General features: G+C 37.1%; 1 protein-coding gene across 1 annotated transcript in view; it reads right to left on the reverse strand.

Annotated features, from left to right (window-relative positions):
* The window catches only part of fntb (farnesyltransferase, CAAX box, subunit beta), a 46,746-nt gene that overhangs the window by 29,184 nt on the left and 4,785 nt on the right, over positions 1 to 12,777 (reverse strand). The window contains exons 4-5 of the mRNA XM_030128113.1: positions 8,231 to 8,303; positions 6,391 to 6,482 (exon numbers count right to left, since the gene is read on the reverse strand). Of these exons, the coding sequence (XP_029983973.1) occupies positions 6,391 to 6,482; positions 8,231 to 8,303 (165 nt within the window). The remainder of the gene's footprint in view (positions 1 to 6,390; positions 6,483 to 8,230; positions 8,304 to 12,777) is intronic.

The following is a 12,777-nucleotide window of genomic DNA, read 5'->3' on the forward strand; positions in this document are numbered from 1 at the left end:
TGCTTTGAATGTTATGATACTTGCATACAATGTGGGACAGTGATGTTACATATTTATTAAGACTATATTTTAACACAAGCAAATAAATAAGGGAGAATCTGGAAGCCAAGGTTGTCCTTCAAAGGAACAACATGAGTTTAATTCTCACTTTATTATAGTGTGTGAATTAAGTGGCACTGGCATCATAAGAGGCTGAGGCTTGTTCATTTGTTTTGGATCTTGATCTTTTTTTGTAGAATAGTTCAATAACCAGACACAGATTAAGAACCAAAACTAGTTGAGTTAAATGTATAAAATAAAAGTCATCATTACATTAAAAAACTTGATAGAGGCTTTACATTTTATAGTGAAGATGCTCATTTTGTCAGATTTTACAGAAGAGATTTCACTGTCTGTATTGACCCTTTTAAGGTCTATCTATATTGCATTTCTAGAGCATAACTGGAAAAACCTTCTATATTTTTCCAGAAAACATGCTACAAGTTATCTGTTATGTTCTGGAAGGGCTCCATTTCCTGTTTAGTGACCTGGGAAGCAAGAGGGGAAGCAAAAATAAACACAATTATTTTATTTCCTGAGCACAACTAGATAATGGCCAATATTTTTTCATCAAACAAAAGTGGTGGCTCTTGCTATTCTGCCTGCTATCCCTCCATCTAACCCAGTATTTCCTCAAATAAAAAACAGAGACCAATTACAATCCTCGTCTCCAATAATAGCGAGGGTAGAGGTCAACATGAATAAATAAAAGCCTATTCCCAACTACTGGCAGGTGAAAATAGTATGGGTAAACTTCTGGTACCTTTTATATAATGTGCTGCCGGTTAAGCAAAATGTTCGCTATGAAAACACTAGTATTCTCCAGCTATTTTCAACACTTCTAGATCAATCACCTGAAGTATTGTTGTGAGATCTCAGTCACCGCAGGTGTGTGTCTTCTGCAGAAACATACAGGTGTGACAAGATGTCCCCTTAAGTACTGAAAGGTTTCTCTGCACTGAAATGTTGAGGGCTTTTATTCTGTAATAGTTAAGGAAGCGTAGCAGTTCTTTTAACATCGCAAACAGGAACAGGTCAAAATGAGACTTAGTGGTATATACAGTACAACCGCTTCTACGTATTAAACACAGAAAAAGTGTGAATAAAATTTAACCCCTAATACAAGCTTCCTTCAAATAAAGGCCCGGTACCTTCTGCAGGTGAGGTAAATAAAGGCCTCCATCACTATTTGAGGAAATACAACAATATATGTATGTTTTTGACTGATTCAAAGTGCCATTCTCTGACAATTCTACCCTTGTCTGCTTTCAATGTGCTCAACTTAAGTATCAACTAAGATCTGGTGGGGGATGCTCTAATAACTTTCCCAATTAAGGGTGCAACCAGGGTTCCTACAGGTTAAATTTAAGGCTTTTTAAGACAACTTAGAAAAGAATTTAATGCTCATTTCACAGCCTGTTTAGGGGCCATACTGGCAAAAATTTGTGACACCTAGAATTTAGGAAAATGTATTTATTTACATCAGCAGAGATTGAATATAACATGCATACTGTACACACAACTGAATGTTTTGTGATCATTCCTCACCGGGGGCTGAAAAGTTAGCGATAATCTACATTATAAAAGCCATGTGGCCTCTGTGTGTGCGTGTACGTGATTCTCGGGATTCACACAAAATCCTGAAAGAGCTGACTGCTGCAGTTTGGCATACTTACGTATTTTTGGTCAAGGAACAGACTAGCAAAACGGCAAGTTGATAGGACCAATATTTTGGGAGATATTAGTAATTTTGGAATACAATCGCCTTACAAACATGTTGTTATACCCAGAACGCTTTGGCGGTGACTGCTGGACAAATGCAGTACAGCATGCATGAATACTCAACAGCATAAAAACTACCACATCTACAACCTGTGGATCCCCATGGATCAACAAGCTAGTTGGTTCCTAATTTAGACCAACGTTACTTTCTTTGCAGCTTGGACATTTCCCGGACACATTTAAACACAATATGGCAAACACGTTTATGGCAACATAACTTAAGACCTACCATATCAAATTCAATACCTTTTAAAGACTTTCCGAAGATATTAAATGCAGATTTGTAAATTCAAGACTTTTAAGACCCTGAGGGGAACCCTGTGTAACTCTTCATCTTTTACGCCTAACCGGCCCAGACGACTCAAGTGAGAACCACTAGGTTAGTTTCCTGTAGCTCATGTGGCACCGAGTAGAAACATCTCAACCACAGTTTTTTTTTTTTCTTTCCAGCTCTGCCTTTACTCACTACCCTCACAAATGTCCGCCTCATCCTCCGCTATGAGCACAAATCACAAAACTGCAGCAATGCTCCGCTGAGCCAAAAGAGTTGGAAGGGAAACCTAACTTTGGCCAAAAAGTCTGATGCCAAGTCTAACCTGAACACAGGGGACGTTTATTTCATAGAACAGAGGGAGCGATCTGCTGTAGGTTGCATTGTTATAAATCCTTGAACAGGGCCTGTGTATTTGAGCGTCACATGGTGCTGGGCAGTGCCAGCCGGTGTGTTGGCACGCCTCACGCTCATAATGAGAGAGTGGGTTGGCAGCCCGCTATTGCTTCTTGTTATGAGCGTGCAGTGTTACTTGCGACTGGCAGTAATTTAATCAAGTGTCATTCTGGAAGCAATAACACCAGCAAAGTTACGGCTGCACAAACACGTCTAAACTAAACCAGGTCATAACAGTATCATGAGAGTTGTTAATCAGAGTTACTGCTCTTTATGATTTGAGGAAAGTGTATTCATTCCTCCATGACAATTCATTACGACAGGTGCTCCAACAGTGAACATGAAACTGGAGTTAATTATAGGAGCAGTAAGAATGAGAAGTGATTTAACAACACGGTCGTAGAGCATATCAATGCTTCAGTTCGACTGTAGTAGAGTGGGATTAAAGGTATTGTGTTTTATTGCTCTTTGTGTTACAACTTAAAGACCAATAAAGACCCAGAGCTACTTCTGTGGCAGTTCCCAAATGAATTTTTCCTCTGTATTTAACCATAATCAAGTGATTTATCACCATTTTTTTTAATAATATTATCCTTTGTATTCTGCGTTTTTCAGTCAAAATCAGGTATTTTCGTATATTTCATTTACTGACTATGTAGACGTTTAGATTATAGTTGAGAGTTATTATCTCGAAAACAGAGAAAACTGAAGAGTGACTTTTTCAGCAAAGATATCAATAACTGAATGTAAAAACACATGTTTACAACTACTGTCATTTGTCCAAATCCATGGGTTTCACTGGTGAACCAATGTTGCAGTAGATGACGGTGTTACCACGTTCACTATGGAGCCATACTGATAGGTTTAGAGGTTCAGAAGTTACCAGACATTTTAGATCAGTAGATGGTTTTGGTTGCCAGTGGCTGTTTGGGTCATTGAGGGTGAATTGAATCAAAATGGAAAATTTTATTTTATGAAGGAGCTATAATTTAGTTCTTGAATTGGAAGAATCAACAAATGTTATTACAGCAGCATAATATTAATATTGGTTTCTTTCAAGTCTCCATGGTTTTGATACTGATATGAGCATGACAAAATAAGAAACACATATTACTTATAGTGGCTTTGTCATCATACAGGTATAATAACAAAGTGTATAGATCAAAAAATGAAATTCTTAACATAATATAATGAGCATATTATGCGTGTGCATGCATGCTCCAGTACAAGTATTATCATGTAAAGCACTTTGAACCTCTTTTGTATGAAGTGGTGCTCTACAAATGAAATGAATGAGCAGTCCAAAGGCTGCATCTGGTTTGATCAGTTTTGGGGCATATTCCGTTTTAAGCTTTAAAATTCTGGACTCAAACAATGATTTTTAAGACCACATTTGACATTGGAGCTCAACTTCAGGGTTAGTATGCATTCATGTTAAGCCCTGGGGTGAATAATGTAGACAGACGCCATCCAGAATATCCTTTCATTACACAGTAAGTAGTTGTACACAGAAGACATTTTAAAAGGCAGGTTAGGACTTTGTTTTATAGCAGGGTGACAGACTTATAGCTGAGTTTTGTTGTGATATGGCTATTTTGTATTTTGCTTTATGATCATTTGGCACTGGAGCTCAAATGTCTATATATTAATATGCAAATAACATCCTGTATGTTATCGTGTTGTCAAAAGATTGTATCTGTGTCTCAGTTCAGAGGCTGCATTCTCAGAAGGTCGCTGTCTACAAAGACGTGACCTACGTCCTGTGGATGATTTCCCATTTGCATCCCCACACGTTCTTGTCCTTATCTTTATGTGATGAAGAGCTGCTCCTGTCACCTAGCAACATGACACCTAGCTGTTAACACGGAGATGGCGTTGAGAAATGTTGTTTTTTACTATCATATATATAACCCATAAAGACCCAAACATCCATCGTCTACCAAAACCATCCACTGATCTAAATTGTTTAATACCTGTTGATCCACTAATCCTATCAATACATGTAAATAATTGGTATAAAATGCAGTTTGTCATCTTTTCATGATAATAAGATATGACCCATTTGGACGTTCAGAGGCTCCATAGTTACCATGGAAACACTGTCATCTTCTGCAACATTGATTTATCAGTAAAACCCATGGAGTTTGATCAATGACACTGGATGGAGATACTGGGTTTAAGTTCAGTTAATGATATATTTGTTGGAAAAAGTCTCTTTTTCTTCAGTTTTCTCCGTTTTTGATATGATAACCCTCAATTTTACTATGAGCTTTTATGGACATCTAGATGATTATTAAATAGAATTTTAGGAAAATACCTGATTTTCACTGAAAAAAAAACAGAAAATACACAAGATAATATTACAATAAATGGTGATAAATCACATAAGGAAGGTTAAATATAGAGAAAAAATTCATTTGGGAACTGCGACAAAAGTAACACGGAGTCCTTATGGGATGAAATGTAGTGAGTGAATGGAGGCCTTGTTCCATCTGTGCTGGTGCGTTGACTTTCTGAAGCTTAAAGAAAACCATAACCAGGTAAAACTGTAAAATAATGTTAACATGAGTTAGATAGTGTCTGTTAAATGATTTCTTTCTGAATAGATAATATATCTTAACTGCTAACTTTACAATTTATAAATAAAAGTTTTTGTTATTTTGTTCTTCATTCTGCACTCTTTTTGTCTCGTTCCTCCCATCATCTGTCTCTTTCCCTCACTGTAATACGTACACTTGGTTTGTTTTTGTCACATGCAAATATGTCCTTCTTCACAAAATAAATCTCATCAGCATCAGTATGTAATGAATCTTGGAATAGTTGATCCTGCAAAAGAGCCATTGTTGTGATGCAAGTGATCTTCAAGTTTAACCTTTGAAGCATGCAGCCCTTGAATTATGATAAAGTTTTTATTTAACTACTGTAGAAAATCGTTACGAACATTGGTTTTCAGATTTTTAACCCAACCGACCACCTCAGAAAAAAACTATCATGACCAATGCTGGTATACTATATTCAGCCATGGTACAGTTTTACCATAATAAATATGTTCAACTGGACTGGTTTAGCTCTTTTGAAAACGTTTCATCCCTCATCCAAGAGACTTCTTCAGTTCTAATAACTGGTGGGGGAAACTGGACTTATAAACCTGCAGGGGGAGTGGTCTGTGTTGGTGTTACCCTTCAACAATAAAACATGAATAACCCGAATGAATATGAACAACCTGAGATGTTTAAAGTGCAATTTTAACAATATTCTGCCTGTTACTAAGTGCTTTGTGCCTTTCGTAGATCTGATCCGTAATGCACATAAGTTGAGACATAATATTAAAATTGCACTCATTCTCTTAAGAAATTTAAGTTTATCAGGTTATTCACATCTTTTTTTGGTTGGATAATTTGTAAATAAGTTTGTTTTTTTTTTGCACTAAAACAAGGACATATATTTGGAGTCGTCGTCATTTAGAGGCTATTATGTTATTATTTTACTGGTCCGGCCCACTTGAGGTCCATTTGGTCTGAATGTGGCCCCAGAAGGAAAATGACTGGTCTAGATAATGAAAATGCAAGATCATGTTTATATCCTAAAGTTGGATTACACCCTTTTGCACAACTTCAAGACAGGATGTTCATTGGTGCTTCATTGGTTCTGCGTAGGAGGGTGCCTTCATTTGTATGCCATACTTCTTATCTTGCTTTTAACTACATCAAATCCATTTTGGCCCACGCAGCCTCATACAGTGGTGAACAATTTGGCAGCTCAGACTGCCATGAAAAGCACTGTGACTGTATCATCAACCCTTCTATAGAATGTCTGGGTATTAGTCTGGGAACACAAAGATTTTTCTGGTGTGAATAGTGTCTGTGTGTGTGTGTGTGTGTGTGTGTGTGTGTGTGTCTCACTCTGAGGCGACAGCAGCAGGAATGGGCTGTTCAAGTAACTCCAGACTGTGAAGAATCCAGAAGCACAGCCACGGTCTGCTAGCGTCCAGACACTATTCACACACAGATGGACACACATAAAAAACACAAATGTAACCCATGATCCGACAGGCATCAGATGACCAATTATAGAAAGATGATGAGATGAGATGGCGAGATCAGTCAGAGATTGAAGAGAAAACGTGTCAGACACAAGGGAAAAATCTCACACCGGTTTTTCAAAGTGTGACGTGTTTACTGATACGAATGATTATGGAACGTCTGAAGTGATGTTGTCATTATATAACATCATGACTCAGACAATTCCTTGCAATGTAACACATCAATACAGCACACTGTCGCTGCACCAAAACATCACTCGAGTTCGTTTTGAGCTGGACTGGGGGAGAAAACAAATGCTTTTTCTTCTTTTTTTTTTCTGCCGAGTACAGAATAGTTCACAAAGGAGGTGACCTTGCCAAGAGCACATATGCATATTTTTGCAAAGTGAATACAATGGCTTTTCTATTTCAAGCAGAGGAAGCCAGTGAGACACTTTTCCAGAGGCGGCGAGTGTTACTGTCCTTCGTTTTTAGAGACACACAGAACCTCGGCGTGAACTTCAGTAGAAAGACAGATTTAAGGGGAGGACTCCAAACACATGTGCACCTCAGAAAACTAAATCAATGAAAAAGTCACGTTTAAAAGGTTTAGTTTAAAGCAAGGGTGTCAAACTCATTTTAGTTCAGTGGCCAGATCCAGCTCAATCTCATCTCAAGTGACCAGTAAAATAGCTTACTAACCTAAAAATAGTGTCAACTCCAAACATTTATTTATGTTTTAGAGTGAAAAAAGAAAAATTACATTAAACTATTTGTCAAAAAATGTGTGTAACATGACCAACCTGAAATTTCTTAAGAAAAATAAATGCCATTTTAACAATATTATGCCTCAGATTATCATTTATACATATGTGCATTACAGCTTTCAGATCACAGTGGATCTACAAAGGCACAACACATTTAGTAACAGGTTGTTCATATTTTTGAGACAGGATAGTTTATAAATGTAAATATTTTCATGTCATTTTCCCTGCTTTTTTTTTTTTTTTTTTACACAAAAATGAAGATAAAAATTTGGAGTTGTCATTATTTATAGGTTATTATGATAGTATTTCACTGCTCTGGTCTGCCTAAGATCAAATTGTGCAGCATGTGGCCCCTGAACTACCCATGACTGTTAATATCTCAGTGTAGGGGCTGGAATGGAACCTTGGGCTGGTCCTGTTTTTGCAGGGATGGGATCTTCTACATATATTTATCAGTTTCTTTGTAAAAGGTACAATGAAATATTGGAAATATGTGCACAGGTTTAAAAACACATGAAAAAAAAAAATCACAATTAAATGGCTTCCACAGGCAAAAATCAGTATTATGTGTGACCTCAGGGGTTAGGGGTCAGAAACCATCAAAAATGTTTGAATGAGAACTGGTGTATGAAACAAGACTATTACTGCACCAAATCTTATATTATCATGAGACATGAAGTACAAAGGGAGGTCACATTAAATCACTAAATACATTTTTTCTGACATGTTGAATCATGTTTACATATGTTTCCTGTATATTCTTGGTCGTATTTTGATACATACGGTGACAAATGCTTAAGATGGCCACGATCACTTTGCTAAAACGACACACCTAGGGGAGGCCAAAGACTTTAGCACAGTACTATCTGTTCCATTTTATTTATGCAACACATATACACTGTTACAAGTGATTGGACATTATATCATCTGCCTGCTCTTAGTGGGATACTTTACCTCATAAGCGTCTGATAAGTGTCGTAAGCCCTTCTTCAGATACTGATAGTGCTGCTCCCGCAACAAAATTGGCCTGTAGAACACATACACAGAAGAATATTTAAAAAGCAGAAGTATATGTCAGTGGAAACATCTGAGAAACATTCAAAACAGGGAGGACAAATTCTAAACGCAGTGGCTCATTTTAAACATTTCTGGTTTGCTGTTTAGAAGGAGCTGTATCTTTAAACCTCTCTGTGGTGTAATGTACACTTCTCTTCATCATGTCAAATAAAAAAAGCTTTAAAATTTCTTATTCAAGAGGAAAATCGAGGGATGACATTCATAGGCATTTTTCTGAGATGAACAGATGAAAACTTAAGTGTAACAGTTACCTTCAAAGCTTAAAATCCCTAAATAATTTGCCTTCCTTTTGCTGCATATTATCTCATATGTCAAGACTTACTGTAATACATTTAACATTTATAATATGGACATATGCTGTTCTTGATATAAAAGTGCTGAAAAATTGACTGTTTGCAGCATGAAAGCCTTAAGTAAACTCCTATTTGCTTCATTTTTATTTTTAGTCTTTCTAGTTCATTTGAGGTTTCATCAGCAGCTCCTTTTGATTTTCTTCTAAAGTTAGCATAATTTTTCAGTTATCAAGAGAATAACTGAGGCTGTCCTCAATAAAAACACAGAATGAGGAACACATCCAAATCCAGGCTAATGAAAAACCTGTCCACTCGTTTCATTTCTTCCAGGCATTTCTTTATAAAACCTAAATCTCTTTTAATGATGCAGTGTCTCCTTGGCTTGTAGAAGCACCTGTGCATCTGTATGTGTGTCATTGAGTCACAGACAGCCGACACGCCCCCTCCTGTCCGCCCTCCCACCCACCCCCTTTTATTCAGCGCCTGCCTGCCCTTTTTCCACACTGTCTGACCTTCGACAATTGTAATTACACTTTACCCACAGAGGGTTAGTCACAGATCGCTGCCCCAAGTTTCACAGCAGCACAAAAAACAAACATCAGGGAGTGGAGGACCAGCACTAAGCCGGTCCGCCCACCACACATCTGCCCGTCAGACGAGGACTTTACTCCTGCATGTTTAAGTGCGAGCACACAAGCGTACAGCTGTAATGTAACATTATACAACACATCTGAGAAGATTTAAGAGAGAAAAAAACCTGATTCCAATAAAGTACTAGTAAGTATTATGAGAGGAATCACCTGTGGCACTCTATATTAGTTGAATATTTAAGAGACATGTGACAATTACACAAAAGAAAATGGATAAATGGATCAATGTGTGTATGCATGTATGACTACTACATGGATGGATAGACTGACAGACAGAAGGAAGGCTGGATGGATAAATGACAGTCCTGCGATGAACTGGCAACATATTCACAGTGTACCCCCCACACACACACACCTTCGCCTGTTGCTAGCCAGGATAGGCTATAGCACCCCCCGTGACCCTCTTGAGAACTAAGAGAGTTGGAAAACGAAAGAATAAATGAAATATTCTAGATGGAAATAGAAAAGCCTTTTCTTAATTTGGCCCTAATTTTTATAGCTGTGTTTTAATGGTTGGAATCATATTGCATGTGGGAAACAGTACAGATAAAAGGTATAAAGCTCAAAAAAGGGGCTTTATATGATTATTCTCTTATTGCATTTATATACAGTCACAGAAAAAATTATTAGACCATCAAAAGTTGTCAAAAACAATGGTTATGCAATCAAGTACTAACTCCTGCATCATGTGACTAAAACATATACAAAAGAAAACATGGAATGCCTAAAAGCACTGTTTTTCTCAGTACAATGCCATAGATATTGATGTAAGAACTGAAGTGATTTTGGTTATTATCAAGAAAACCATGGAAAATGGATAGATATCAGCTCTGAAACTAAACTGTTATGAACTATTTTTGTTGTTATTATATTAGTCCAAATAAATGTACCTTTAGTTGTACCAGGCATTAAAATGACCAAGAAACTGAAGAAAACAAGGGGTGGTCTAATAATTTTTTCAGTGACTGTATAATGGAACCTGTATTTTTGCACCAGTATTTGGTTGGAAAATTATTGCATGTGAAGAACATATTAGTACATATTTGAATAAAATGCAATGAATTCACCTTGAAAAACACAAAAGAGAGAATTTTTTTTTTTTCCCCAGATGACGCCTACCCTCGGAAGCACAGCTCACAACCGAATACACGACCTCTAATTATCACTTACATTACACTTCTTGTAGTACCGCAGACTGACAAAAACATCTCTCATCGGCTGCAACGCCGGTGACATTCAGGTCCAAGCAGTTGTCATAGAAATGAGATGAGTCACCCCATTAAGAGAGTACTGATGACAGCTGATGGCAGGAGCGGAGTATGTGGGCTGATCAACACACCATTTAGATAACAAACAGACGCCGTACATCGCAGCCCGGCCAGCTCTATGGGCAAACCGCAGCTGTTATTGTTCAGAAAGAGCCAATGAGCAGTGTTTTTTGGAGACATGGAAGAATAGCAGTTAATGCATCCACCGGTACATCCTATAAATAAGTAAATGATCAGCATTACCGTGGCTTCGTGACATCAAGGCCCTTCATCAAAGCATGTTGGAGCCGTGTGCTTCAGACTCGCAATACAAACGCTTTGAGGCCAGGCCAATTTAGTGTCCTGATTTTCACATGATAACAAGAATATCTGACCTAACAAAGCTACGACAAAGGAACTTCAAACACTTAATAGAAATGTGCCAGTGAAAAAAAAACGAGTCGTATTAGATTATTCATAGTTATATGATCCAAATCTACTTTATGGCAGTCCTTTGTTTAGTTATTTTCCACTTTCCAGGGACATTACATTAATTGACAATGCTGTGAATGTGCCGGTGTTGGCCAAGTGGCTCATTTTCAGCTTGACAGATGCTTAATTATCCATTGAAACAACAATAACACCACAACATTTGACATGAGCAGACAAAACAGGATAAAAAGCCTGAAAGACTGAAGCGAGCAGTACGAAAAGGAAAACATAAACGAAACAACTATTGATATAAGACAGTATTAAGAAGATAGCACAGGCAGTTAAAGCCGAACAATATGAACTCACAATGCATTAAAGATGACAACCGGAAAGGACACGACTATCACTGACACAAATCGCTTTGAAATGGAAACCCCCACAAATATATATGCAATTAGGTTAGGAGCAAAAGCAACTGTGTCCATGCCTTTCCAGCATTCATTTTGCTCTTCCCCCACTTTGACAGATCTCAACAGTAGTTTTTTTGTTTTTTTTTTTAAAGCTCTAAACATAATTATGCTGGTATTAGTAAATCTGGTCCTTGGAGTGAAAAAAAACAGATAGAAGCACTGCCTTTTTTTTTTTTTTTTACCAATGGACACAGTTCTAAATTAAAAGAATGGAGTTTGATGATAAACTGCAGCGTTTCTTCTGAGTTTCGACAGTTCGGACTAAACGGTGACAGTTCTGACCTTGTTCGGATGATTCTTTAGTAAAGCTACTGACAACAATGTACAGAAAACAGAGGGGCATGGTCAAGCGGTTACATAGTTATACATAGGTCTTTTCTCCTTTATTTTTAATATTATACAAAAGTCTTTTTCTTGTACATATTGTTCATATATCGTTTTTATTGGGCTAAATCTGGGACCTCGAGTACCGAATTTTGTGCCATCTCGTGTAAATGTGTGCTGGTATGACAATAAAAATCCTTGAATCTTTGAACACAGGGTAAAAAAAATTGTACAGATGATAATGAGTCTGCCTACAGTTACCTGTCATATAAGTGGAATACGTGGATGGAAAGGGCATTTCTAGTACTTTGAGGCCATTCAAAGATATTTGTCAATTTCAACCATTTTCACTGAAATCTTTGTGAAAAACATCTTGGTTACGTAGGGTAAAAAAACAAAAAAAAACATCAAAAATTGACAAAATTTCCAGCATATCAAGATCAACATTACCATAGTGTCAGGTATATTGATGACTGCAACTTCTGCAATTTTGGTGAAAAAAATTTATCAGTCTAGGATTGGAGGATATCAACATGAAGGGAAGTCTGGTTACAAAGGGTAAAGTGATTATGGTTACGTAGGGTAAATTCTCAAGTCGTTGAGGGGGGTAATCAAAATTATCTGTCAAGTACAAATGATTTAATATTATCCCAAAGTCATGCTTAGAGTGAATAACTATAAATATTATTTAAAACCTATAACCATTAAGGTTGAGCTATAAACCAGTACTCTCTTGGGCACGTAAAGTATGAGATTAAAATGTAAATGTGTCAAATGTGTCAAATATAGTTTTTTAAAAACAATTAAAATCAATCGGCTCTCTGTTTTGTTTTTGTACACATCATTTAGAATCATTAAAGTTGGTTTTAGGACTCCCAAACAGTTACATATTAACTATAAATGACAAAATAAGTCTATTTTAAAAGGTTCTTTTTTCACCCAACATGTTCATAGTCCCCTGACTGTGCCCAGAGGTGGTTTGACTGTGTCTGTTTTCTGTCCATAAAT

The sequence above is a fragment of the Sphaeramia orbicularis genome, chromosome 24, assembly GCF_902148855.1.
Source record: "Sphaeramia orbicularis chromosome 24, fSphaOr1.1, whole genome shotgun sequence".
NCBI lineage: Eukaryota > Metazoa > Chordata > Actinopteri > Kurtiformes > Apogonidae > Sphaeramia > Sphaeramia orbicularis.